This window comes from Lepisosteus platostomus, chromosome 14, assembly GCF_059453375.1.
Source record: "Lepisosteus platostomus isolate fLepPlt1 chromosome 14, fLepPlt1.hap1, whole genome shotgun sequence".
Taxonomy (NCBI): domain Eukaryota; kingdom Metazoa; phylum Chordata; class Actinopteri; order Semionotiformes; family Lepisosteidae; genus Lepisosteus; species Lepisosteus platostomus.
This window is the reverse complement of record NC_142624.1, coordinates 35,393,954-35,420,410: the sequence shown is the minus strand read 5'-3', so window position 1 is coordinate 35,420,410 and position 26,457 is coordinate 35,393,954. Positions and strand designations below refer to the sequence as shown.

General features: G+C 44.0%; 2 protein-coding genes across 10 annotated transcripts; one reads left to right on the top strand and one right to left on the bottom strand.

Annotated features, from left to right (window-relative positions):
* Positions 1 to 1,402: 1,402 nt before the first annotated feature.
* Positions 1,403 to 18,617, top strand: LOC148649384 (protein mono-ADP-ribosyltransferase PARP14-like). Its single transcript, XM_088605963.1, has 17 exons — positions 1,403 to 1,983; positions 3,672 to 3,796; positions 4,112 to 4,142; positions 4,885 to 5,094; positions 5,637 to 5,873; positions 5,999 to 8,274; positions 8,690 to 8,926; positions 9,866 to 10,087; positions 10,709 to 10,790; positions 11,780 to 11,929; positions 12,470 to 12,532; positions 13,208 to 13,384; positions 13,915 to 14,121; positions 14,450 to 15,058; positions 15,561 to 15,706; positions 16,293 to 16,467; positions 17,154 to 18,617. Exons 1-17 carry the CDS (start codon positions 1,797 to 1,799, stop codon positions 17,438 to 17,440), a joined length of 5,421 nt encoding a protein of 1,806 aa, XP_088462089.1. The 5' UTR covers positions 1,403 to 1,796; the 3' UTR covers positions 17,441 to 18,617.
* A 116-nt stretch (positions 18,618 to 18,733) lies between these two features.
* Positions 18,734 to 25,691, bottom strand: LOC148649383 (BTB/POZ domain-containing protein KCTD18-like). Of its 9 annotated transcripts, none has more exons than XM_088605974.1 (7): positions 24,207 to 25,690; positions 23,646 to 23,857; positions 22,761 to 22,954; positions 22,138 to 22,232; positions 21,407 to 21,509; positions 20,057 to 20,619; positions 18,734 to 19,817 (listed from the first exon to the last, which is right to left on the bottom strand). In XM_088605974.1, exons 1-6 carry the CDS (start codon positions 24,352 to 24,354, stop codon positions 20,061 to 20,063), a joined length of 1,311 nt encoding a protein of 436 aa, XP_088462100.1. In that variant the 5' UTR covers positions 24,355 to 25,690; the 3' UTR covers positions 18,734 to 19,817; positions 20,057 to 20,060. The 9 variants fall into 9 exon arrangements, with proteins under 9 accessions (XP_088462100.1, XP_088462097.1, XP_088462095.1 ...); XM_088605971.1 differs by having other exon boundaries at positions 18,734 to 20,619; positions 24,207 to 24,363; positions 25,462 to 25,689; XM_088605969.1 differs by having other exon boundaries at positions 18,734 to 20,619; positions 24,207 to 24,413; positions 25,398 to 25,688.
* Positions 25,692 to 26,457: the final 766 nt, after the last annotated feature.

The following is a 26,457-nucleotide window of genomic DNA, read 5'->3' as shown; positions in this document are numbered from 1 at the left end:
TTTTATCATTCAAAGGGTATCTTTTTTTTTTTCCATCTACATGTGCAAAAATATTTGTTTTGCACCTATTTGGATCCTGTGCTGAGTTTCACTTGAGTTTGGAATCAGAACTAAAACTTGAAAACGCCAAGCAGCTTTGAAAGCTTAAAAGCCGATCCCACACACTAACAGTGTGAGTGAATTGCTAGCAAACTAAGACAAAACTAGAATGGTGTCTCCAATGGTTAGAGGTCACTGCCCAGTCTTTGAAGAAGGACAGCTAATGTTACAGAATATATTGTGATAAGAACTAGTTCCCACTTTGTAGGCATATACTGTATATACAGTATATATCTGCAACTTCATGCACATTTTAATAAACTGTGGACTTGCCATTCTGTACTTTGGAGAAGCACATCCTTCTGTACCACAAACTGCCCCTGCGCAAAGCCTGTTTGGCCAGTGACCTCTAACCATTGAAGATACCATTCTAGTTCTGTAGTGATTTTAGCTAGTAAAGAATAATTACTAGCCAGTAATTACAAACTTGGTAGGTATTGATCTAGTGACAGCATGGTTAACCTGTGGTGATATTCTGTGAAACACAGAAGCTGCCCGAGTACCACTTTCTTCTTACAAATTAAAACTATGCTTGTCTTGGGAACCATGGGGATTCATCACGTCCAGATTTGATTTAAGACTACACTTGATTTCAAAATCCTCTCTGGCTCGTCACCTACCTGGCACAACACACTCCTTAATGCTACCTGCTCAGAAAGCTGTGTCAATGAATGGTAGGTGTCATTTTAAACTGACTACGCAGTTACAATTAGGATATAAGCAATGACGGTTGATTGAGTGCCATTTTGTTCTCTTGTGATAGGCAACTCCTTCTACAAAAACTGTTTAGCCAATCATCTGTAAACATGGTGGGTATCACTCTAACTGAAAACATCATTTACATGGGTCGAAACATCCTGCTTAAATCAAGATGGCTGCCTGATCAAAAGACTTTGCTCTCATAAACTTAACTACCGCTGTCATAGAAACCTCTTAACTGACTTTAAACCTGCTTCGGCTACATGTTGCGCAACACTTTTCATCTCGGCCACGGAGCTTTTATCGAGTCAAGATTATCTTTCTAGTTCGCTTTAATGTACTCAGTTAACTCACCCAGGTGAAGCCAGCAGGCGAGGACTTCGCTCGTGTGACGCACACAGCGAAAACTACTGTAATTATTAAAAATATAACGCTCATTTTCTATACATTTGTTTAACTTTTTCTGTTCGTCCACCGCTATTTGAGTTATCAGTTAACTGCGCGAGCGATGCCGCTTTCACTCCGAACGCGTGATTTTTATTTTTAAAAAAGGACATAACGGTCGATCTCGCCAAGTGATGAAGTCCAACAGTTTCAATAGAGTCAATCTTCGTATTTTTTACAGAAAAGTGTGTTGCCCCACAATGAATAAAACTCTTTATTCCTGAAATGAGACACTTGGAAGCCTTTAAAGCTGCTTGTCATTCCCTTTTATTTTTAAAGTTTAAAGAACGTTTTACTGATTTTCGAGTCCGTGTGACTCATTTTGTCTAGAAAAAGCATTGAATGCTGCTCGTCAACGGTACTGGACACAAGTAAAAGCGGGTTGTAAAGTAACGAGTCGAAAAACAGATCACGCCCCTCGGTCTTTGCAGCTAGATGAGGTAAACAGATTCCTCGTCTCGGCCCTAAAAGTTGCTGAAGTGAAACAAAAGTGAAACTTAAAAACCAAGCCGAATGGGAAGCCGGGAGTGAACCAGGGCATTGCTGGCGGAGACATGGAGGACTCCTACTCGTACCCCCTTATAGTGGAGGGCGACTGGGGCGCAGATCTGTCCAAAGTCATTAAAAACAAGCTGCAGATTTATTTCCAGAGTAAGAAGAAGTCCGGCGGGGGTGACTGTCAGGTGGAGTACGAGGATTTGCAGAGACCGAGGGCGACGGTGTGGTTCAAGTCTCAGGACAGTAAGTGCCAGTCAAGAGGATCTGATCAGTGACTGCCTTGTGGTGATTTAGTTGTAACCTCCTCTTCTGAAGCTGCTCAAAAGAGGCCATCGTTGAGTGTTAACGTGAATCGGGGGGATACACTTACTCAGAAAAATAAATTGCGTGGCCGAAATAAGTAACGTGGGCAAGCTACCTTATGCCATTCCAGTTTTAGACACCGGAGATGTCCCAGATAGAGGTTTTGCGTTTCAGGTTTTCCCGGAATGGTAATTGTGTTTTTCAAGATTAAAAATATATATATATATATTACTCCAACATCGTTAGGAGTGTGTCATTTGCCATTTGTAATTCTGTTTTCAGGTTTATACTATGTAAACGGAGTCGCACGGATTCCTTTTCACACCTAAAGTTCAAGTCTGTTTCTCTCCTCCGTGTGGGGTGAGGCAGGGAAGGTTTAACACGGGCCTGCATTATTGCTTTTATTATCTGGTAGTGCAGACCGAGGGTGAAGAAGCAACAGTTATTACAAGTTTCAGAGGTTGCCTATATACTGTAGGCTTTCTGGGGTGAGGTGCTGGGCTGCCTGGCCTATAGCCAGTATGAAATTTATAAAAGCCTGCTGCTCCAGGAAATTCGCTCAGGCTACACCTTCAGTATCACTGCCACGCCTGGATCTTGGATAAGGGGATGATTTTGAGGCAAAATGTGTTTTGCATCATGCATGTCATTAATTTCATATTGAATTGTGAAATTTTCTTAATTTGGTTAAATCTGTACTGCACTGAAAGAAATAAGCATGCCAAACAGTGAAAGTTGCTGTGCAATGTAATGAAAATTGTGCTATTATTTTATTGCTTATTTAATTTTTTCTTGTGATAACATTTCAATAATTAAAATAATTGTTCTTGTTAGAGGATTGAATGTCACTTTCATAATGTTTCTTTGATGGATTAATTTATTATAAAAGTTGAACTATGGTAGGACACTTGATAAGACTGCAGAGGTACACCAAGGAAACAGTTCATTATATTCAACAAGGACAGTTGTTGACCATATCCCTTTACAGGCCACAATGGCAAGAAAGCATAAACACCTTTATGTTGTGTCCTGGGTGACAGGAGTATGCACTGAAATCATGATCCAGCAGTACTGCTTCGTCCCTTTGTTATCACAGGAAGAGATCACCTGACTTGAGAGCCTGATATACATTATTTTGACAAACAAGATTTACACTTCATCTATACTCTGCTGTATAGTGCAATATAGTGCTTGGAATAACTATGTACTGTAGTTCTATAGTACACTTTTGAACTATCTAGATTGACCTCTGCAATCAAGAGGCATCAGTCACACTTAATTTAGCACTTAACTCCACTCCGGCATCTGTGAGTGGGCACTGGACAGGGATCTTCTGTCTTGCATACCTCTACAGGTGTCTGATCTACTCAACTCACGCAGCACCAAAAGGCACAGGAGATCTGAGAGTAACATCAATGCAACAGCTCTCATCTTACACCACAAACCTTGTAGTACACTATGAAAGGCACAAAATCGTGTCATTTCCTGAGCATCTTCAACTATCAATGTACTCAATCCAAAAATATTATTTCACTAAAGGGAAATGTTGTCTTTTCATGCAGAAGAGTGAAGGTGAAAAGACACCTCTCTGCTCTCTCACACTGTTTTGGTTGGCTGCTTGTTTTCAGTCAGGGACAGAGCCCTGGAGAGAGGAAGCCATGAGCTGGTTATTGAAGGCCAGAAAGTGACACTGACTGTCAGACTGAAGGAGGAAACAGAAGAGGCGACACCTCCTGTCGAAGGCCCTGCCACCGTGAGTTAATTTATCATCACAGTACAGATACTGCAGCTAAGAATATAATCACACTCTTTTTAAATGCTCTTATACAGAACTACTTTGCAGAACATTGTTAATAACTAAGGGTGGTCATAGCATGACCTTGACAGTTTGTCTTCAGTGTTTACTGCTGTGCTCTCCCATCAGCCTTTACCAGGCCTGGACACATAAGCTGTAAAGTGTGTGTTGGGGAAAAGTTTAAGCATTTAAATTGCAGAATTTTGCACCTGTATGATGGATTCAAGTCCAGTTCAGATTAAATGTGACTATTTCTTTTGAACTTTTTTTCAGGAGAAAGAGTCTGGTAAACTTCAGGAGCCAGGTAATGTACTGTGAGTGAATACCATATGTAATGGGCATTAAGTGCCTTCTCTAAAGCGCTATGATTGCGTGTGTGGTAATTAATATTCATATCCATAATTTTTTGCAGCCGGATGCTCCTAAAATGCCACCATTAGCTAGGAGGCTGTTGTAAGGATGTGTTTATGCAATGCAACACCATAACTCATCTCTCATGCCAGTAAAGCTCTTTGACTTGGGTCATAGCTGCCTTATTCTCGGGTCACAGCTGGATCAGAGGACCACAGCACTCACAGCTTTTGGGTCTTGGATTCGTTTCTGGGAAGAAAATCTCTGTGTGCACTTTGCAGATTTGCAAATTTGTATTTGCTTGGGCTTGCTGTGGCTGCTCTCTTTTTTTTCAAACCTCCTAAGAACTTGTGGGTAGGTAATAGTGTCTATTGAGCCTATGCTTCTGGGATACGTTCCAGGTTGCTGTATCCCTTACAAGGAATATGCAGCTTTCCAATAATGAATGGATGATTAGAGAGATTTCTCCTGTTAGGTAAGGCTAATAAAAGCATGTGGCTGTGTGTATGGACAGATATATTGTAGCAAGAAGATGTTAAGTCTGAACAGTACGCAACTTTAGTAATTTTTGAGACAACTCCTTTTGAGTGATGATTTAATTAATGAGAAGGGAAGCTATGATTACTATTTTCTAAAGAACATTTTTAAATATTTTTCTATATAAATATTTAATAATATTCTGGATTATATTTCAGGACTGGATAATGCCAACCAGGACGCAGGAGGGAAACAGAGTCTACAGACCTGTTCCGTTGTGCTGGAGAATGTGCAGGAAAAACTTACAAGGGAAGTCCTGGGAATGATGGTGGAGAACATTTGCAATTTATCAGAAGAGAACAGGGACTTCACTCTGGAAATGATGTGTGACATCAAAAAGGCTGTCATATCCTTCACAAACAGGAATGGTATGAGTCAAGGCATTCTGACATGGGGATGCGCTTTATCATCTTGAGTATATTCCTTAGCTCTGCATTAACATTTCTTATGTACTTATTTGAGCATGTAGTAACAATTTTCCAGTTATTCCATTTCTTCTGATTTAAACGATGTCGGTTACGTTACATTGTAAAGGAACAAGTAAAGGTTTATTCCAGGCTGAAAAGAGAAGAAAAGAAACACAACGTTTTGGCTGTGGAGCTTTTTTTGGACCACACACCCGAAGAAGGCTCCACATCCGAAACGTTGTGTTTCTTTTCTTCTCTTTTCAGCCTGGAATAAACCTTTACTTGTTCCTTTGCAGCCTACGCATGCTGATGCAGCTCCCTGCTTGAGCTACATAGGTTACATTGTAGTTTGTTTATAAACTTCAACATTCATATTTAATGTTAAAGTGGGACGTCGGTGCCTAATACACGTTAAAGGAAAAACATTCCCTTAGCAGCTTGTTTGAGTGCATCACAACCAAACACCTATCATACTCTGAAAGCAAGTTCTTTGCTCTTTCCAGATGTGGGTCATTTCCTCAAAGAGTGCATGAAGAACAAACGGTTTTGCCAGAACAATCTGCGAGCCCAGCCGCTGGAGCCCAGCAGGAGTGTGAGAGTGGAGAACCTGCCCAGGCACGTCACCGAGGACCTCCTGGAGCTGTACTTCGAGAAGGAGAAGAATGGAGGGGGGGCTGTGGACTGCGTTGCGGTGCTGCCCGAGGAGCAGTCAGCCATTGTCACCTTCCAGGACCCTACAGGTAAAACCAAAGACTCACCCTTTTCCCCTATCTTTTCAGTGAGTATGCTTATGTTTATGTTTATTCTAGATTACCTTTATTCGATTCAATTGTTGTATTTCTGTAAATCTGCCTTTCTGTTCCAGTTGCTGAAAACGTAATAAGAAACAGACATCAGATCAGTAAAGTGCCCGTCAGTGTGTACCTGTATTATGAGTCCCTGGGCACGGCTTTATATGGCAAAGACAGACCAGTGTGGAAGCTGCCAGACCCCTTTACTGAAAGCATTGACCCGGCCCTGTGGAAGTTTCTTCATACAGGTCAGAAGCAGGTGACAGTCATCAGCAGTCAGATGGAGAAGCACTTCTGTGAGGTGGACTTGGAAAGCCCCACTGTCAGGATCAGCCCATTACCAGCCTTGCTGAAGCAAAAAGGTTTGACAGCCAAGCACATTGATGCTTGGAAAGAGAATGCTTCTGCTGCCTTCCGCAATACCATGTCCAAGTACAGTTCCTTTGAATATCCTGTGAATCCCTTAGTGTGGAGTGAATCTGAGAAGGAAATCCGCAGAGCAGTGACACAGGCAGCAATCTTGGAGCCTGACATGGCTAAAGAGTCTGTAGCTGTAGCAGGCTTGTCCGAAGATGCTAACAGACTGAAAGAGATGCTGGTGGAAATTGTGGAGAGAAACTCTAAGAGGCTTGAAAGGGAGAAAAACAGCATAACAGAGCAGGTTGATGTGGAGCCTGGCATGTACTACATCCTGCAGCAAGAGAGACTTCAGGAGACAACAGCTGCCAAGTATCCAGAACTGAAGCTCGCCTACAAACCTGATGTCAGGAAGCTCATTCTTTCTGGATTGGTCTCAGAAGTGTTCAGTGTAAAGAGCAAGATCCTGGAAGCTGTAATGCATATGAAACACAAGCAGGTAGAGATTGACCCCAGTGTTACCAGCTTTCTCAGTGAAGTAGACAGCAAGGAGCTGTCCTACTCCATCTTCACTTCACGGGGCATCAGTGCTGTTTACAAAATGGAAGAAGGAGGTGTGGAGATTATAGGAAACAGTGACAAGGCCCTGGCTGAAGCAGCAAAGCAGCTGCAGGCAGTTCTGGGTTTTCAGCACATTCATGTAGAAGACAGAGATGTGCTAAGGAAACCAGAGTGGCTGAAGTTGGTTAATGATTTAAAGTCAACTTTCAACTCCCCCCAGAAAACAGTGTTGATCAGAAGAGTGGAGTCCGAAGGGAAAGACCAAATTATAGTTTCTGGCTTTTGCAATTCAGTGAAGCAGGTCCATGAGAAACTGGCTGATTTTATAAACAAATTTTCACACGTCAAAGAGGTTGTTCCAGTCAAGTCCAGCGCAGTCATCAAGTTCATCATGGAAAATAAAGCAGAGTGCTGGAAAAACTGTGCCAGCTCACGGCAGGTGGCAACTGACTTCGACCAGAGAAGACCACGGATCCTTCTGAGTGGGGCAAGGCTTTACGTCCAGGAAGTGAAGACTTTGTTTGAACACCTGGCTGCAGCTCTCCATACTGACCAGCTAATGTTTGTCAAACCAGGGGCAAAGAAGTATTTCCAGGAAATAGAAAGGAAGATGTTTGTTTCCATTGCCTTGAGGGAGCACAACTGCGTGGTGTTACTTCAGGATGACAGGTTCTTGGAAGAAGAGGAAGTGGATCAGTCTGTTTGTCAGGTGCAGATGTCTGATGGAGTAGCAATTACAGTCTGTAAAGCTGATATATGTCAGTATCCTGCAGATGCTGTGGTCAATGCCTCCAATGAGAATCTGCAGCACATTGGAGGTTTGGCTTTAGCTCTCCTCAAGGCAGCTGGTCATCAGCTGCAGGACCTCTGTGACCAGCACATCAGAAGAAACGGACCCCTGAAGCCAGGAGATGCTGTTATCACAGATGCTGGCCGTCTCCCTTGTAGACACGTCATTCATGCCGTTGGGCCTCGGTTTGGTGATACAGACTCTAGAAGAGCAGTTTGTCTTCTCAAAAGGGCTGTGAAAGAAAGCCTGAGACTGGCTGAGACGCACAACTGCTCATCTATAGCCATCCCAGCCATCAGCTCCGGCATCTTCGGCTTTCCTCTGGACCTGTGTGCAGAAACGATTGCTCGGTCCGTGAGGGAGCACTGTCAGGACTTCTACGGGGAGAACACGCTGAGGAAGATCCACCTGGTGAATAACGATGACAAAACAGTCCGGGCCATGACAGCTGCTGTGCAGAAGGAGTTTGCTGATGTGGCCCCACAGCTGAGGAGCCTGCCAGCCAAACCTGCTGAGGAACACAGACGATTCAGGGGAGGTGAGAGAAGTGTAGAAGTCGAGAGCAGAGGAGCCTTGGAGACTGTGCAGACGAAGGAGGGACTTGCCATCACCCTCAGGAAAGGGAACATCCAGGAGGCATCGGTGAGTATCCGTAGTGATTTATGTGTTAATTAGATCAACACAGATATCCTGGCAGTATAGCATTGTGGAAGGAATCTAACTTGGACAAACAAATTTAATTTTGTACTGTCCGTATGGATTTGGAAGTGTGAATGAACTGTTTGGAGCCCATCTATACACATCGGTAGTATGCTACTAATGCTGAAAGAGCTCTATACCCAATGTTATATTTCTTTGGCATATTATACCTTAGAGCACATTGTTTAATAAATATGTTTTAGGATAACATTTGAAAAAAACTGCTGTTGTGTATTTTGAAGAGTGTAGTTACAGTATGTCCTTTTTAAAATTGAAATAATCTGTCAATTGCTTTCCCCAACACACATACAGTAACACTCACTCCCCTCTTGCATGTCCTTCTGCTTGGGATTTGCAGACTGATGTCATTGTAAATACCATTTCTGAGGACCTAGATCTGAATAAAGGAGCTGTCTCCAAAGCCATTTTCCAGGCAGCCGGGCTGGAGCTCCAAACCCTGGTCAAGACAGAGACCGCGGGCGCCCGTTTCGATCACGGGGATGTGGTGATAACAGGGGGCTGCATGCTGAGGTGTAACAAGGTGTTTCATGTGATCTGCCCCTCATGGGACCAGGGAAGAGGCAAAGCGGAAGAGGTAATGCTTTATGTGTGAATATGTTGCTGTGTTCTAACACTTGAGTTAGGAGTGAGTAAAGGAAATGTTTTTAAATTAAATGAGCTTGATATTATAGTTTTAGCACACTTCTGACATTTCCATTCCAGGCAAAAAATAACATGTTGGTTCTAATATTGCAGTGATGGCAAACTGCCCTTTTAAAAGGGAACTGCACCTCTATTTTTGTATTTTGAGGTTAGAAAGAATTGACATTGATGAGTGCGTTTCAAACCACAATGAAAGTAAAATGTACACAGCAACATTAGATTTACATTTTGACATCACAGAATAGCTGAAATTTTCAGGTACTCTATGTGCAGCGCCATATTGCCATCTTTGTCTGTTATTCAGAACGAGTCAGTAAAACGATCTATTAAACAAGCAGGCTCTCTTTTAATCTGATAGAAATATTGCTCTTGACTTGGAGATGGTTTTGCGGACAAATACTACTTGTTAACTTTGTATGGGGGTCACCTTGTCACATTGGATCATTTTATGGTGAAATGTCTGCCGCACAACCTGGACTTATTTGCTTGTACATCGCATGACATCAGTCATTACAGTGACTAGTGAGCAGGAAGGGCTGGTTTTAGACACAATCCTCGTAAACTCTCTCTCTTGCCTCCGGTGAGACCAGTGGTTTTCCGACAAGACGACCATACAGCACTTTCACAAAGTTCACAATTTTGTGCTTAATTCGGAATTTGTACAATATTTGTGATACCGTCAATTAACATATTCGGTTACAGAGATGTAATAACCGGATTGGGAAATTGGGACTGCAGTTCCTCTTTAATACATTTCTGCAGAGCGAGACATTTTTTTTCCATGGAAGAAAAGCAATTTGTGCTTTTACACATGAAGGGTACAATTTACAAATGTAGCTGCCAGGATGATATGATGCATTCTGTTTTGCAGGTATTGAAACACCTCATTAAAGAGTGCCTGAAAGAAGCTGATATGCAAAAACAAAAATCGATGTCCTTCCCAGCGATTGGCACAGGCAATCTGGGATTCCCGAGATCTCTAGTCGCCTCAGTGATGCTGAACCAAGTCCTGAAGTTCAGCAGCAAGTGGAGCCCCAAACATCTTCAACAAGTTGTTTTTATAGTGCATCCCAGCGATGAGCAGACCGTCAGGGTAAGAAGCAGTCCGGCATTTTTCTGACAATTTCTTGGTAATAATTGGCAAAACCCAATCTTTGTGTTCTGGGTTCTGGGAGCCAAACTGAAACAAACATTGAGGCTGCAGACTCAGGCTTCAGCAGCATTTCTAGAAACGTGCCAGTGCTCCTCAGGAAACCAAGCCCCTCAGCTATTTCACAAAGTGGAGGAGTAAAAGTGTTCATCATTTTGTTGCTTTGACAGCGATATAATGTAACACCGTTCCTTTGCTCCTGATATTCAGAAACCAGCATGCTACAGGACAATCTCTTATTGCAAGTAATACTACTTGATACCGGAGTGTTAGAGAAAACATTCTGAATTAATTTATTTCTAGAAAATGACTAGAATGGTTTTTTCATCACTGTGTCTTTATAACACCCATTTTCAAATAGCAATTTTCAGTTTAATTCATCATGTACATTTCTTTATAGAATAATGTAATAATAAACCCGGGCATATTTTAGTCTCTGTTTCTTAATGATTTTTGGTCCCCTTAAATCTGGGCTCGTGAACTGTATATCAGTTGTCTTTTTGAACTAGCAATGCGGGGGAGATCCTGTCTTGTGAAGTAACTGACTGCGCCTTTCTGATACAGGATTTCACTGCAGAATTCAGAGGTCAGCCCAAGGGCCATCGCCCACAACTCCGGCCCTCAGCTGAAGCCCAACAGGAAACTGGTAAACTGCTACGCAGTCTGACAACATTAATTTCTGATGGATTAAAACTTACTACTCATACACATCTAACAGAGAAAAATCGTATTTTTATTTCTGGTCATAATAATCTAAAAGCATATGTGAATGTAAACTATATGTGTATATTACCTAAATGATTTGTATTATAGAAGGGGTTGATGTAGTAAAAGTGATTCTGTACATATGGAAGAGCTTAAATTGGCTGATGGAACTGAATGCATTTTTCTCTGTGAAGAAGCTGCCATCTTGGCTCAAGGCCATATCACCGGGCCTGGGTTTTGAGCCAACATGGCCGCTTGCTCACACAGCCACCTCTCCTTACATGACATTAAGGAGGCTGTCGCGCAAAAGATGGGAGGAGGATTCCATAGAACTTGATCTAAGTGATTGGAAACTAAAAAACATAACATTTCAGAATCAATAAAAAAATAATACATTACAAGCTCTGACACCCAATAAAATGAAATGAATGGGCTTGACAGTGACAGATAGAGTACATGCTATCCAGGAGGTCATGAACTCACTGTGAGAGTCTTGGCGAACCCAGTGCTGTGTATACATGAGCACACAAGCCAAAGGGCCTCGCCTGATTAACAAAAACAATTCACACAAAAGTGCGTGTGGCAGGTGAACATTTAAATAGCAGAATCTCCACTTCTCTAGAGCTGCAGAATGAGCAGCAGAACATAAGGAACCATATTCTCAAAATCATATAAAATATTTTGTTGTTTCCCAGAGTCTGATATATATATACAGTTTCAACTTAGTATGTTGCTTAATTTTGTGTATTTTTACTTTTTTGTGTGATATGAAAGTCATACTTGTTTTAAGCTTTGTAACCAAAACATGACCCATGTGAATCTGTTGTGTGTGGAAGCTGTGTTGTAATAACCATTACAATGACTAACTGGCCATTTTAATGACCAATTGTGCAAATAATAATGATGTGTTTGTCTTCAATCCCTGGCCAGCTTTCTTCAGCAGGATCTCGAGCCCCAGTCTGGGAGTTTACAGAATGACCATGGGGGGGCTGACGCTGGAGGTCTTGACGGGAGACATCACGAGAGAGACCACGGATGTCATCGTCAACTCATCCAACAGCACCTTCTCTCTCAAATCAGGTAAAGCAGCCTTTGTCTGTGCTGCTGTTGCACCTGTTCTCACCACTGCTAGGGCCAGTGTGGAGGGTCAGGGTCGGCCGGGGGCACAGGCTGCTCTTAGTCAGAAGATGCAGATTGCCGCAAAATTCGGCAAGTACAGAATCTCTTCAGCAAAAGAAGTGTGAGCCGGGGCTGGATTTTGGTGTCCGTAGGCCCCAGGCACTTTCACTCCAGAATGTGCAAAAAGGGGGAAACGCTGATTGTAATACGTTGATTGACGTGATGCACCTTAAACTATTCTAATGCTGAACCACGTGATTGATGGAGCGAGTGGAGCAACAACCACTTCGATCCTTCCAGTTTCTAGAACAGCCACTAGATTATTGATTTGGAGCACCTCGAGCCGATCGCAAGCATGTTGTTTCAGCTCATTTTTCAGTGTTTCCCTCCTTTGTAGGCCCTAAACATTTCATAGGCCCTAGGCACTGGGCCTGCAGTGCTTAATGGGAAATCTGGCGCTGGTGTAAGCCCCGGATTTACACATTTGTGTTCCTTCCTCAGGTGTGTCAAAAGCAATTCTAGACGCAGCGGGCAGAGCCGTGGAATTGGAATGTCTCCAGTTGGGTACGTCACTTAAAAACAAGAGAAGTCATTCTGCTATCTAGCTTGTTCAGTTGCTCGTATCTAAGTGAGGATCTGAGGATCTCATTCAGTCGTTTCTTCAGAGAAGCCAGGGTATTGAGTGGCTAGAGACCCCTACAGTCTTTTGGGTAAAGTAGGAAATAAGCTCACTTTGAATGTGTGTCCACATGATTTCCACTTTGTGTCCTCTGGTTTGTGTTTCACTGTTGGCTGTGAAGAAGTCAGTTTGTCAGTGCCCTTGTGGATTCTGCTTACCTTGATCAGATCCAGCTGTAGTTTTCTCTGATTGAGTTTTAGCCTGTCAGTATAGGATATTCCCTTTAATCCCAAGAATCTGGTAATTTATTTCTGGGGTGATTCCAGAACAACAATGTTTTCTGTAACATGTTGACCAAAATTGTACACAATGTTCTAAAGAAAGTGCATTTTACAATTTAACCCAACATGCCCTAATTATGTTTCATATTTCTAGTATAAATAATGTATTTAAATCCATTAGTATTGAGACTGAATTGAATGACACATTTATTTTCACATCTTTATCGAGCCTCACAGCGCAGCCGTCACCGATTTCAGTCAGGTCACTTGCCAATCGCAGCTGGCTTTTAAAAGCTTTGTGATCTTCTGTTTTACTTCCCACTGTTTTTTCTTCACCAGCATCCCAGCCGAACGATGGGCTAATAATGACCCAGCCTGGGAACCTCCAGTGTCAACACATTATTCACATTGTTGGACAGAATGACCCCAACAACATCAGGGGCATGGTGAGGACAGTTCTGCGGGCCTGCGAGGAGCGGAAGTTCCAATCAGTCGCCTTCCCAGCCCTTGGAACAGGTGTGCCAGAGAAAGAGGAGTCAATTCCAGCTTCTGACCTCCTCTGTGTATACTTCAAATAAAACATTCATGCAAGCACGTGTGCTACCTGTTGACATTATGGAAATGCTGGTCTGTTATAAAGTGCTTATCATCTTTCATCCTTTCTAGATGAAAATTAGACCCTGATTTGTAGAAGCTTGTAAAAGTAATGAGTTAAGAGAAAAATGCTCTGATATTTTTGCAGTTTTCCAGATTAGGCTGACCTTTATTTAAGCATGTATTTATCATCTAATAATTTTGTACCTAATATTTTTTGTACCTGTTGATGCAGAATGATTTTACATATTTCGTTTCCTGCTTTAATGTTCTTTGAAGTCTTTACCAACTTTGGAAAAATCAGGACATTGGACCTTCCAAGAAGCATTTGAGAGAGTTTTGTTCACAGTTCTCGTTTGAAATGTATAGTTCTGTTGTGCCCATGCGCCCTGTTCTCACAGATGAGTCGTGATTCTTATTTTGATTGAAAACGTTTTGCTCTGCTTTTTCAGGACAAGGAGGTGCAAGTCCTGCTGTAGTTGCAGATGCAATGATAAATGCTGTGGTCGATTTCGTGAGTAAGAAGAATGGAGTATATTTAAAACACGTCAGGATTCTGATCTTCCAGGCAACGATGTTGACCGACTTCCATAAAAGCATGCAAACTAAAGAAGGCACAGCCCTACCGGAGCAAAAGTCTCTTATGTCAAGGTTGAAATGTAAGTTGGTTTATGGGAAATTGTTACAATGTTTTGCTTTATCTGAGCGGAAATTCATTGTGCTTTAACAGACATTCAGGTTGAAAAGGGGCCTCTATCTAATGGATAAAAGAAATGCATGTTAGAAGTTATGTTGAAGTTTCTGTGTATTTTAAAATTAGATTCAGCATGTCCCCATGAATTAAGAATTGCAAAGCCAAACAAGCAAATTTGTACCATTCATTTTGATGTGTGTAAATAACATATTTGAGTATCAAAACCAAAATCGAAACATTATATTTTATAAAGCTAATGCTGTCAGTGTCACCTGCATTCTTTTTTATGACAGCCCTCTTTCTGGGGGATAACAGTGCAGAAGCAAAACCTCAAGAAGAGTTTGTAATCGTGGGCGAGGAGATTGAACCAGCCATCTTTCAGTTCTGCGCAGAAACGAGCCATAACCTTGCCAAGGCCAAGGACTGGATCAAAGATCTCATCGTCAAGGAACAAACTGAACGGACCATCAGCGACAAGTGGATCGCCTTCTTCTCTGACAGAGAACACCAGAAGATCCACAGCCTTCAGAAGAGGCTGCAGATCAGTGCCAAGCTGGAGAGCAGGGGCTCAGACTCTTCCATCCAGCTGGCGGGGCTGACCAGAGACGTGCTGGACGCCATCACCGAGATCCAGGCGATGATAAGGAAGATCGAGACCGAAGAGGTGCAGAAGCGAGATGCAGTTTTGGTGGGCAGCATGGTGGAATGGCAGTACGAGGACAACAAGAGCTTCGTGCCCTTCGACAAGCTCACCAACCTCACCCTGGAACAGACCTTTGGAAGAAAAACCCGACAAGTCAGAATCAAGATCAAAACCTACGAATATGAAGTGGACCCTCATCAGTTGGTGGCAGAAGGAAGGGGAAACAAAACAATTAAATTAAAAAGAGTCTTACTGACAGGTACGTTTTTTTTCACATGCACTTTTTCCCCTTTCTGCCTATTTGGAAATGTCTGCTACAAACACCAGATAAATCCATTTTAAACTGATTCAGAGCAAAGAAGAGATATCACTGCCTAGTTCACTTCTTTTCAGCCAGGAAGTCTTAAGGGTTCAGGAGGGCTGAAAACATCTGATTCCTGGAGGAGGGTTTTAAAGTTGGGCATTCTCCACCTGGCACCAGCAAATGCTGACTGGCGTGAAGCCATGCTTTGACAATATGCCCAAGCCAATATGAGCAAAAGAATCTGAACCGTGACTCATGGGCCCTGTTAAGGACAGACACCTGGCTCAGCCCGGGTTAGAACTTCAGATGCCTTGGAGGCCTGGGCGCTGTGCAGTTACAATTAGTGAGCACGTTGTAGAGTGTGTGTTTTTCACAGTAGACATTTATCAAGCACAATGAATAACAATGTTTTAATTTGCTTGTATTTTACAACTTGGCTGTTTTACCTGCCTTACAGATGACAGTATGGGAAACCTTCCGAGCCACTGGACTGATATGAAGGGGTTACACAAGATGCAGGTCCAGCTGACAGTTGGCTCTCGGGAGTACCAGGAAGTGGAAAATGAATTCCGGAAGACATGTCCAAACTCTCAGATTATTAAGGTACTAGATCACCTCTCCCGAAGCCCAGAGGGATGGCCGTTTGTTCAGTTTTCCTCTATAGTGAAAGCTGTCATTGTCTAAAGACATTATCACAACTGATAAATGACTATTTCTCTGTGCAAAAAAGACTAAAAACAGATATTTTAATCACAACAAAAGATTTATATATGAATCTTATATAAGGAGCCAGATCAAGTGACGGGTCAAGGCAGAGTACACCTTAGAGGGGACGCCATCATTGCAGGACAGTCACACCCAGGGCCACTTTTGCTGTAACCATTATGTTTTTGGACTGTGGGAGGGAACGGGCAGAGGCAGTAAGCCAACTGTGCAGACAGCAGCCAGGCTCCGGGAATTAAACCTAGGACCCCAGCACTGCAAGGCCACCCTATGACAAATTTACTCAAAACATAATTGATATTTTAAGAATTACTACTTATAATTATGAATTATATTGCATACATAATTACTATTTTATCCGTTTTTACTTTGTTGTAATAATTCAGATAAAACGCAATTTTCTATGATTGTTCGTGCATCCTATTACAGCCACTAACAACAGGCTTACTGAGTGTGGTTTTCCTAGATTGAAAGAATTCAGAACAGCAACCTGTGGAAAAGCTACCAGATCAAAAAGAAGTTTCTGGAAGAGAAGAACTGCCACAGTAACAACGAAAGGCTGCTCTTCCACGGGACCTCCCCATCCAACCTGGGCCACATCAACGCTCACGGCTTCAACCGCAGCTACGCAGGGAGAAACGGTACAGCCCAGATTGCGCCTTTTCACTTAGACATGCTTGTTACATGTTCCGGGAGGAGTGCTCAGGGCTCTGGACTCTGGAGCGGAGTACTTGCCACTGACATCTGATATGTGGCTTACTTTACTAAAAAACACAGCTGTACCACTTTCAATAAAAGCATCACCCCAGTGAAATGGAATTAAAACATCAGTTGGCATGGCTGTACTGCTTTCCTTGTTGTTGACCTACGTCTCAGTAGCCACCAAACAATCAAATGCACACTTGCATTGACTTTAATCACCCTTGGGCTGGAGGGTTATCCAGAAGTAGGCATCGGTGGGCATTGATGCAGTCTGGGCACTAGATTGGAGGCACCATTACTGTAGATGTTTTCTAGAATGACAATTCCAGACATTGCACTCTGCTCTAAAGAGAGAGTGGGAGCTGAAATGGAGGGATACTGTGCAGTTCTCCAGTGATACTGTATGTTAACAAGTTGCATGCGCAATGCCATTTCAAGTTCAGTGATCCAGCACAGCTTGTAAGCCTCATGTTAATGTATAGCTATTAGCTGATAAAAACCTTACAGTCAAATGACCATTCTGGAGTTCTCAGACAGCTATACAGGGACTGGTCCAGTCATTTGGCAACCCTGCAATGTTGCATGTAATCACTTAACCACACTGTTAAATATTGTTTCCCTGCAGCTGCAGTCATTGGCAATGGAACTTACTTCGCAGTCGATGCCAGTTACTCTGCAAGCAACACTTACTCTGTGCCTGACTCCCTGGGTCAGAAGTTCATGTACCTGACCAGAGTCCTGACTGGGGACTACACACGGGGCAGCCAAGGTCTGATTGTCCCTCCTGCCAAGAACTCTACAGACTCTACAGATTTATATGACAGCGTAGTAGACAACACATCAAATCCCAGGGTGTTTGTTATTTTCCATGATGTGCAGGCCTATCCAGAGTATCTAATCACATTCTCCTAATTGCTGCTAGACCGATACGTTCTCGGATTAATTATGGAAACTTGGTTTCATGTGCAGTGATGTATGGAATGGCTATTATCAAGAAAGGACAAGGGTGTTAGAGTTGAAGCAAAGAAATCAAGACATGAGATGTTTCTGTGCTAGAGTTTTTGAGATTGTGTAAAAAGTTTCTGAATAGTAACAGCAGATTTGAGGATGTGTTATGTACCTAGACCTGATATTTTACACATTTTAATCAATTTGTTAGTCATTCTTTGCTCCTGTGGGATCTTACAGATATAATTTCCACTTCTTTGGAGTTGCCTATGATTCTTGTTTGCTTTGTTTTACTGTTTAAAGTTATTCAGTCCAGGCATGGATACAGTTTGCAGTTTTTGGGGGGATTAGCAATACAAAAACACTCTTTATATTTGAAGACTTTTAATTGGCTACACTTCTGTGAAGCCCACATTCTACTTCTCAAATAAATAACTAACATTATGTTGAGCATTAATGTTTATACTGATGGATATTATTAGAAAATATCTCATATTTACGTAAAGCACAATGTTCTGTTTAATATTTAGGATATCCCACTTTGTAAAGCTAAGTGGTTAAAAGCACTTTTTATATTATAAGTTTTGTTTCAAATAATTGTAAAATGAACCAACATCCAGACACTGAATCAGTCAGATCTTCAGTAATTTAAAAACAAACGTTGATGGTAAACAAATACACGTTCTTCAGCAGTCTCAGTGTTTTACAACAGTACACAATACCTTCCTCTAAAATGCAAATAACAATCATTGTATGATCATTAGCACTCAAAAACCAACACGTCTTTTTGAGTAAAAAAAATATTTTATGAGGATTTTTTTTCTTTGAATAATTTTACCTCACTGAAAGGTTAGATTTCTCTCATATATTTTTAGTGTAAAATCAAGCTGATAAACAACAAACACTTTTTCATAGCCTTGTTTCGCTCATCTTTACCAAGGGTGACAATAATTCTGGAGGGCACTGTACAGTATATGCTGAGCATCAGAACTGGCAAAAGGCCAGGACAAACGTGTGGTATGACAAAAAATAGACGCTGAAAATGTGGAATACTTGAACAATCTGATGAGACCGACAGTGATGCTTGAGTAACAATATTTTAACTGTACGTTAAGTGAATAAAAATCTGTATTTTGAAGCAGTATTGACTGTTTGGCATTGCTTACAATGTGAGTTCTTTTCCAATAAACTCTTGGGATGACAGTTTTTGCTGCAGTTTACTAAAATCAGGAAATAAGCCAAGCTTAGAAGCCACCATTATCACTAATTTGTATGGCCTTTATTTTTATCCAAAGCAGTTTTCAACCATACATGTATAAAAAAGAGTAATTACTAAAGAGACCTGACTGAAGTACCTTGCTCAAGAAAAGCAGGGATTTGAACCCTCAACCTGCAAGTCTAAATCTCTACTCTACTGCTACCCCTCAGATTCAGGTTATCGGTCTATTTTCATTGCATACAAATACAGTAGTTACATTAATTACAGCAAAGAAAAAGTGTGATCCAAAAAATCGAACTGCTCATTAGTGCTACACTGTAGAGAACATAAAAACACCTGGTTACAAAATCAAGTACCACACAGGTGACAGGAGCTCAGATCAGCTGCAAAGCAAAACAGCATTAGAACCTCTGAATAGTTGGACTTTAGTTTCAGAACTGCTTTATTTCCCAAGAAGAATCAACTGCCTCACAAATACACTGTTAGTGGCAGAAGAAAATCATTAAAATATAAAAAAAAATGTCCAAAAATTATCTGGAGAAAAATGTTATGGATATAAATGTCCGAGAAGTCCACCTCATACAGTAACAGGCAAACAGACACACTGAGGTATAACTCAGAATTGTGTGCAGAGAGGCTTCAACTTGTTTAAAACACCTTACATCACATTGTCTGTGCGTTACAGCCTCTTCATTGATATAGTTTCAGTGAGAAACAACAATTATTGCATTACATATTCAAAATGTTCACAACTATTGAAACACCATGAGATGACTTAGCTGTCTTAATAGTTAAGTTCCTCTTGATATGGAACAGCGGTGCACCAAGACAATCAACTACACTGTGAGAAAGTGAAACATCTCCCTTGCTGAAGTAACTTCAAATACTGGAAAAACGGATAACGGCCACATTTAGAAAGTTCCACCAGGAAGAAGATTTTAGTTCTTCATATTGCAGGGTTAAAATTAAAAGAATGTTAGAATAAAATCAGGAAACAGCAATCCTTCCCAGATCTTCCTTGGCACTCGTGATACAGCTTAGGGATGGAAAAAGCCTTCTGGTCCAGGTGCTGACTGGCACTCAAGGGCTGAGACAGAGGAGCAACATGCTGGAAGGAGAATCCTGGAGGAACGATATTAAGGGGACATCTAGTGGAGAGCAGGGAGAAGGATGACAGAGAAGTAACACTGAGCAAATCTAAAAACACTGAACCGCACAGGATGTGTCTGCCTACACACATCAACCGTTTCCTTTCAGAGCGGCTGCCTTTGTATTTCACCAAACACGGGTCCTTTCAGTGTTGCTCAAGAAAGAGCGTGTGATCAAAAGTTGTTTGTTTTGTGCCGCTGTTTAAGACGCACCACGTCAGCCTTCTCCGTTCCTCTCGGTCCCCTGCGCCCCTCCCTGCTGGCTCACTGTCGGGTCTCCTCCTGCTGCCGGCGGCTCCTGCCCCTCTCCCGTCTCTCCGAGCCCAGCGCCCCCGCCCGCCTGCCACGACCGGCCGCCTCCTTCGTTCTTCTCCGCCCTCTCGTTTCGACTCGGGAGCGCCGGTCTCTTCAGACGGACGGGGCGGCTGGCTGTGGGCGGGGGCGGGTCCGGCTGCCGGCTCCGTGCTGGGGGCGGGGCCAGCCTCGCTGTCGCCGCCGGGCTTGTGCCACCGCCATGCCCAGCTGCACGCCCAGCCCCGGGGGGGCTCTCCGTGTGTCCGGGCTGCGCACCTGGGCTCTGAGCTCCACGAGGCTGCGGCCAGCGGGCCTGGGTGGCTCTCGGGGGGCGCGGAGCGGGGTCGGAGGACCGCGCTATACCAGAATTCCTGACGCGGATGGCGGTGCTGGTGGATGGCCCGGTGAAGGTGATCCTGTTGGCCACGCGCTTGGGACTTGGCTCCGCTTCTTCTTCCCTCTCCAGCAGATCAGGGAACCACCTGAAAGAAAAACGCAGCATGAACGCCAGAAACAATCGCTCCGCGGGAACTGTGCTCGGGTTCTGAAGAAGCAGGGCTAGATTATTTCCCACCTCAAAGCCAGAGAGGGAGGTGGCAGCCTGGGAATAATTGAGCCAGGTATTCAATTCAAGCTTTATTATCCCTGGGGAAATTTTAATATACCTATTTATCATACCCACAATTAATAGGTACCCTGTTTATTACGGCATACCTGAACATGCTGTATGTAAATATTTAAAAAACAAGATTCTAATATGGAGATTGTATTCTGTGTGTGCAGTTATTTTCAGGCTGATACAGCCAAAACTTTGTTTTTTGTGTCAACAGGACAACAACGCTGGGTGTATTACCTTTTAAGTTCTGAAGTAACGCGCAGATTTTACTGTTTACTTAAGAGCATGAAAAGACGGGACTGAATCCTGTGAGAAACAACTGTCAGGTATCTCAGAGAAAGACACAGACAGGAGTAGAAAGGCAGTAATGCAGATGACACGGGAATTCAAATGTAGGGGCAAAACAAGTAGTGGAACTCGCACCTGGAAATACAGGAAGTGTATACAGCAGGCTCGTAAAGGAGAAATACAACGTCTGATGAGCAGCTCACAGGAGCAACCCTGCTTTATCCTGGGAAGAAGGATAAATATCTGGCATTTTTTCTGCACGATCAGACAGTTTAATATACTTATGGAAACAGTCTGATTTTGCTTTTGCTTTTGCTGCTACAGTAGCTTCTCAATGAGCAGAATGAGGAGGCGGCCGGACATACCTTTTGTATTGAGGTAATAAGGGCTCCTGGCTCTCCTGCAGGGGCCGTTTCTCCAGGGTCCAGCACTCGATCAGCTCCTGAGGGACCCTCCAGAAGCTCACCCCTGCAGGGGGAGAGCACCGCGCACAGGCCATCAGGCGCCACGCTGTCTACAGGGAGCCATGCAGACCCCCCCCCCCGTGGCAGGGAGGCTGTTCATTTAAAGACACTAGCTGGCCAGATTTCCTCTCCCTTGAGAGGAGTGATGTACAAGTACCGTCCGCTTTCTCATTTTACTCTCTTAGGCATATAACATGCCCTCCGATACCTTTTATGAAAGCTGGGGAGGATTTCCCTAGATGACCCTGTGCTTCAAGGCAAAATTTGCCCCATGCGTTCCGAAATCCCAAGCCCATGAAGGGATAATATCATTCCAGAGAAGAGAGATCGGATGAACGCTCCCTCTTTTTGAGATACATTGGTGGGAAATTAACAGTGAGTTTCTTAAAAAAGGGGAAGAAAAGAGAACTTTTTTTACACTGGAGCAAAACTGAATGTTGTTGTGGATTTTTATGAAATCTCTTAACAAGCACTGAAAGGGGCAATGGGTGTCCGGAATGGCTTAGTTCCAGCTTCTGTCCGTAGGCACTGCACGGTTGCGAGGGCAGGGGTAAGGAGGGATACCTTCCTGGGATCACCTGACGTTGGAACTGGAGGCCTGCCCGCCCCTGCCTGTGTCGGTCCGCACTCACCCCGCCCCTCCCAGCTGTCGAAGGCGTCCATCATCCTGCCCAGCTCGGAGCGGGAGTAGTAGCTCCAGATGCACTGCACGTTGCCCCCTGCCTCCCTGCAGCACCGAGGCCAGGAACAGCGTGAACGGGGGAGAAGAGACAAACCCATGCGTCAATACGCCGGACGGCAAAGGATGTTTATTCATTATATATTCTGATCGAGCTGATCGAGTGCTGGACCCTGGAGAAACGGCCCCTGCAGGAGAGCCAGGAGCCCTTATTACCTCAATACAAAAGGTACGTCCTGCCGCCTCCTCATTCTGCTCATTGAGAAGCTACTGTAGCAGCAAAAGCATAAAATATAGTCTAGATTTTATTGCAACAGATTGACCGGCTCTGCTGGCTCTCTGATCCGGAACAACATCAACAGCAGGGCTGCCACAGAGATAATGAGCGAGTAACCCCTGGAAAGCCGTGATGCAGGTGCACTGTACTCAGCGTACCGCACCTTGTGCTCTGGTGACATCACAGCCCAGCAAGCGCTCGGCGCAGCTGATGATATGGGTGCGCCCGTGATACTTCCGTCCTGCGGCGCACAGCGCAGACGGACGACGTGTGTCCGCGTGTGGGCGGGTCCACGGTACCTGCGGTGCACGCTGCGGCTGGTGCCCTTGCCCCCCAGCTGCCTGTCCATGGCCTGCAGGCCCTGCTCCCGGCTCCCATACACCCCCAGCACCTTGCTCTCGCAGCTGGCTCCGCAGGCGCTCAGGTAGTGCAGCACCCACACCGCGGGCTCCGTGCACACCCGCCCGTAGGCCTGGCACAGCTCCCCCATGGCCTGGGACACAGGACACAGCACTGAAGAGCACACCCCTGACACGCCCGGCCGCTCTCCTGCAGGACAGCCGATCTGCTGTTACCTGCACACAGGAAGCCTTCTGCCCACAGAGAGATTAATGAAGGATGGGCATGAGGACGGGGCGCAGACAGCAAATACAAAGAGAGACTATACGCAGTCTGAATGTAATGGGGATCTGAATTAATAAGAGACGCTTCTGTCTATTTCGGTGTTGGTAATGCATTTCCACAAACTCGGGCCTTGCTGCATGCCCCCTACCTATAGATGCTTGCATGACGGAGCTATGTTTCATTCGGGTGGTGACGCATCCTTTGACAGTGTTTTAGATGCAAAAACCGCAGTCACTTGTCTTATCATCTCAGGGTGACCGGCATTAAGCTACAGCCTCACACGGGATCCCAAAGGCTTTATGTAAGGTTTAAAATCGGCTTTCCTATACACAAGTCAAAACGGCAGTCTCAACAAAACATATTAAGCTTTGGAGTCAAGACAAGAATTCCTACAGTTACGAAAGTGACTATTTCTCATGATATCCACCTATGCAAATGAGACAAGGGAAATCCAGTTGGCTGGAAGGGATCGGAGGGATCTCCAGGTGTTGTCCAGCTAGAGTAATACAGTATGTAGAGAAAGGCTCTAGAAACCAGCGTGGGAGGAGATGCAGGCTCACCTGGCGCAGGGGGAGACCGTCTCGCTGAGCCCCTGCCTCCAGCTCCATCACCAGCTGCTCGGTCAGAGAGCCAGGGAACGGCACCCCGAAATAATCCGCTTCCTGCTGCACGGCCAGTCGCGTCTCCTCGTCCTCGGGGAGGTGGAGCTCTCCGTGCAGGTAGTCCAGCAGGAATTTGAAGAGCCGTCCATCACGGTCAATCACACATGCCCCTGGAGCAGAGAATGGAATAACACAGCTCTGGGAACACAGATACAACAGAGTTGACTGCCTGGAACCTACTTCAGCTGTGTAAATACAGGACAGCTACTTTGTTGCTCTAGTGAAAGACAGAAGTATGTTATTGTGTAGGCCAGTAACATTATCAGACTCAGCTCTGAGGCTGTCATAACACAGCAGGAGTTTGGGGATCCTTTTTGAAGTTGGACAGAAATACCACTGCAACACACGTTCAAAGCATGTCTGACAAATGCATGGAGACCTGTGTCAGTGCGAAAGCAGCGGCTCTCTGCGTGTCTCCCGCGGGCCCGTGCACAATCCCCTTTCCGTGCGGAAGCTCACCGCTCTGATCACGCCTCAGGGGGAACCTTCCGCTGAACATGGAGCAGAGCATGGAGTCCTTGAAGCGACAGAGGGATTCCCTGCGAGCCGTGAACTGGCGACCCCCCACTGAGAGCTGCAGCACCTCCGACACCTCCTCCGTTTCCATCTCTCCCGCCTGGGGAGCACAGAGGCACAGAGACGTGGATCGGCAGCTGGTTCCTCGCCCTTGGAGGGAGGCAGGAGTTATCCATGTGTCCTAAGCTGCCCATGGTGCTGGGGAACAGTGCTGTTTTTTTTCACACCACAGCTCCAAACTCCCAGAAAGCGCCGCGCTCACTCTGCAAGTTACATTTTCTACGTACTCAAACACACTCAGCACACTGATGAGTTCCTTTACACAGAAATCCATCCACTATCAATATCCACAACATCCTATAGAGTGTGAACAGATCCTCACCCCACAAGCACAGGGCATGTGGTGTGACTAAACACTGGGCAGCAAACCAGTACACCACAGAGCGCACACACACAGGGACACAAGGACAATTTACACACACCAGTTAACCTAGCCAGCAGATCAGTGCACCCAGTAACAAGGGGGGCACCACAGAGAAGGCACCTCAGGCTGGAACAGACCCCAGGATCCAAGGGCTGTGAGGCAGTGGTGCTGTCACACCATGCTGCCAACACTAAAATTATTTTTTTAAAAAATAATTTCAACCAATTTTACCAGTTGAAACTATTTACGTTTAAACTATACGTTTACGTTGAAGGAGAGGAGACGTGAGAGATTTCTGAGGGCAGAAAAAGTAAAGGTTACTTAATGCCTACAAACACAAATGCACTATTGGGGAAATTGTGTATACAATTTAACTCACTCTTGCTGCAACCTGTCACAATAAGACGAACAGTCGGCATAAAATTATCTACAGAGCACTGTCAACATTTGGGAAGAAGTAGTTGAATAATTCAGATGCAGTACAAGAAAAACCGTCAGTTTCAGAATTATTGTGTTTTATTCAACACACGGTGACCCCAGACTCTATCTGTACAATTCACTGCAATGCATAAGGAAGGACTGACTCCGGACTATATCGCTAGGAAAGAATGGATGTCTGTTTCACTAAGAACATTCACTAAAATTAATCATATACCAATTAAAAACTTCACTGTTATCCAGCTTGTACCGTGTAGTCTGCTTAAATCTACCTTTATATATCAGGATCTCTTTCGTTCCGCACGGAGTAGCATAACACGATTTAAAAGAGCAAACCTGTCGTTCCTATACAATCCCTGAGCCCAAAATAAGTCCAGCGCCGTGTGCGGGGAAAAAAAAACTTTATTGTTGTACTTTATCTGATCAAAGTGTATTTTAATTGTGCTATACCTCACTACAAACACAGCCCAACTTTGAAAAATCGCACAGAGAACGAAAAACAAAACTTATGTAGAGCCGTAAACCACAACACAAAGAGTATAGATATCTCTTAAAACAGATGTTTGGTGTTAATGGTTTACATTGATAATAGCGACGCCTAGCGCCGTGGAGGGGATATTACGAAACAGATTTATTATTCTCTTTAGTTGAAAGACAACTTGATCTCATTTAATCTCGGATCTTAATTATTTAAGTGGACTAATTATTAGAACAACAACTCATTTTACTTTAGGTCTTTTTTTAGGTCTTCAAATCAGAAAAATACCTGTGATCTTGCTTTCTGTTTTTTTTAGCACAACAACCAAAAAGAAAGGTGTGCCTTTAAAAGTAGCTTCTCAGGATGCTTTACAGTAAGAAAATAAAAACAAGGAGAGGAAATAGCAATAGGAAATTAGCACAATTAAAAAGAAGGGTTTAGACTGTAGAAGAAGATGCAAAGGGGGCAGGCACAGACATCAATTAAATAAGAGCTTTTCTGAAGAGGAAGGTTCTGAGTCTGGATTTGAAAGAGCTCGGGGACAGTGACTCTGATATCCTTGGGACAGAATTCCAGAGCTTTTGGAGTGCGGCTGGAGAAGGTCCCGTCACCCACAGAGTGTAGACGTGCTTGGGGGGACAGACAGGAGCTCGGAGAGATGAAGGAAGGTTACGAGGTGGGGAGCAGGGAGACAATAACTCAGACAGCTATGGAGGTGCCAAGCCATGCAGAGCCTCAGAGGACTGGAGGTGCCTGTGAAGTTATGCTTCCAGTGTGGACAAGCGCCTTCGGCACATTGATGAGCCCTGTGGTGCTTTTGAGGTGTGAACCCATCTGACCCTGACTCAGAAAAA

Bases quoted from the DNA above. Each gene is read 5' to 3' on its own strand.
- LOC148649384 (XM_088605963.1), top strand. From the start codon at position 1,797: ATGGAGGACTCCTACTCGTACCCCCTTATAGTGGAGGGCGACTGGGGC. The intron at 3,797-4,111 runs GTGAGTTAATTT...ACTTTTTTTCAG, and splicing joins CTGTCGAAGGCCCTGCCACC to GAGAAAGAGTCTGGTAAACT. The intron at 15,707-16,292 runs GTACTAGATCAC...TGGTTTTCCTAG, and splicing joins CAAACTCTCAGATTATTAAG to ATTGAAAGAATTCAGAACAG.
- LOC148649383 (XM_088605974.1), bottom strand. From the start codon at position 24,354: ATGGAAACGGAGGAGGTGTCGGAGGTGCTGCAGCTCTCAGTGGGGGGT. The intron at 22,955-23,645 runs GTGAGCCTGCAT...CCTGTGTCCCAG, and splicing joins ACGGTCTCCCCCTGCGCCAG to GCCATGGGGGAGCTGTGCCA. The intron at 21,510-22,137 runs GTGAGTGCGGAC...CTCCCCCTGCAG, and splicing joins CGACAGCTGGGAGGGGCGGG to GGGTGAGCTTCTGGAGGGTC.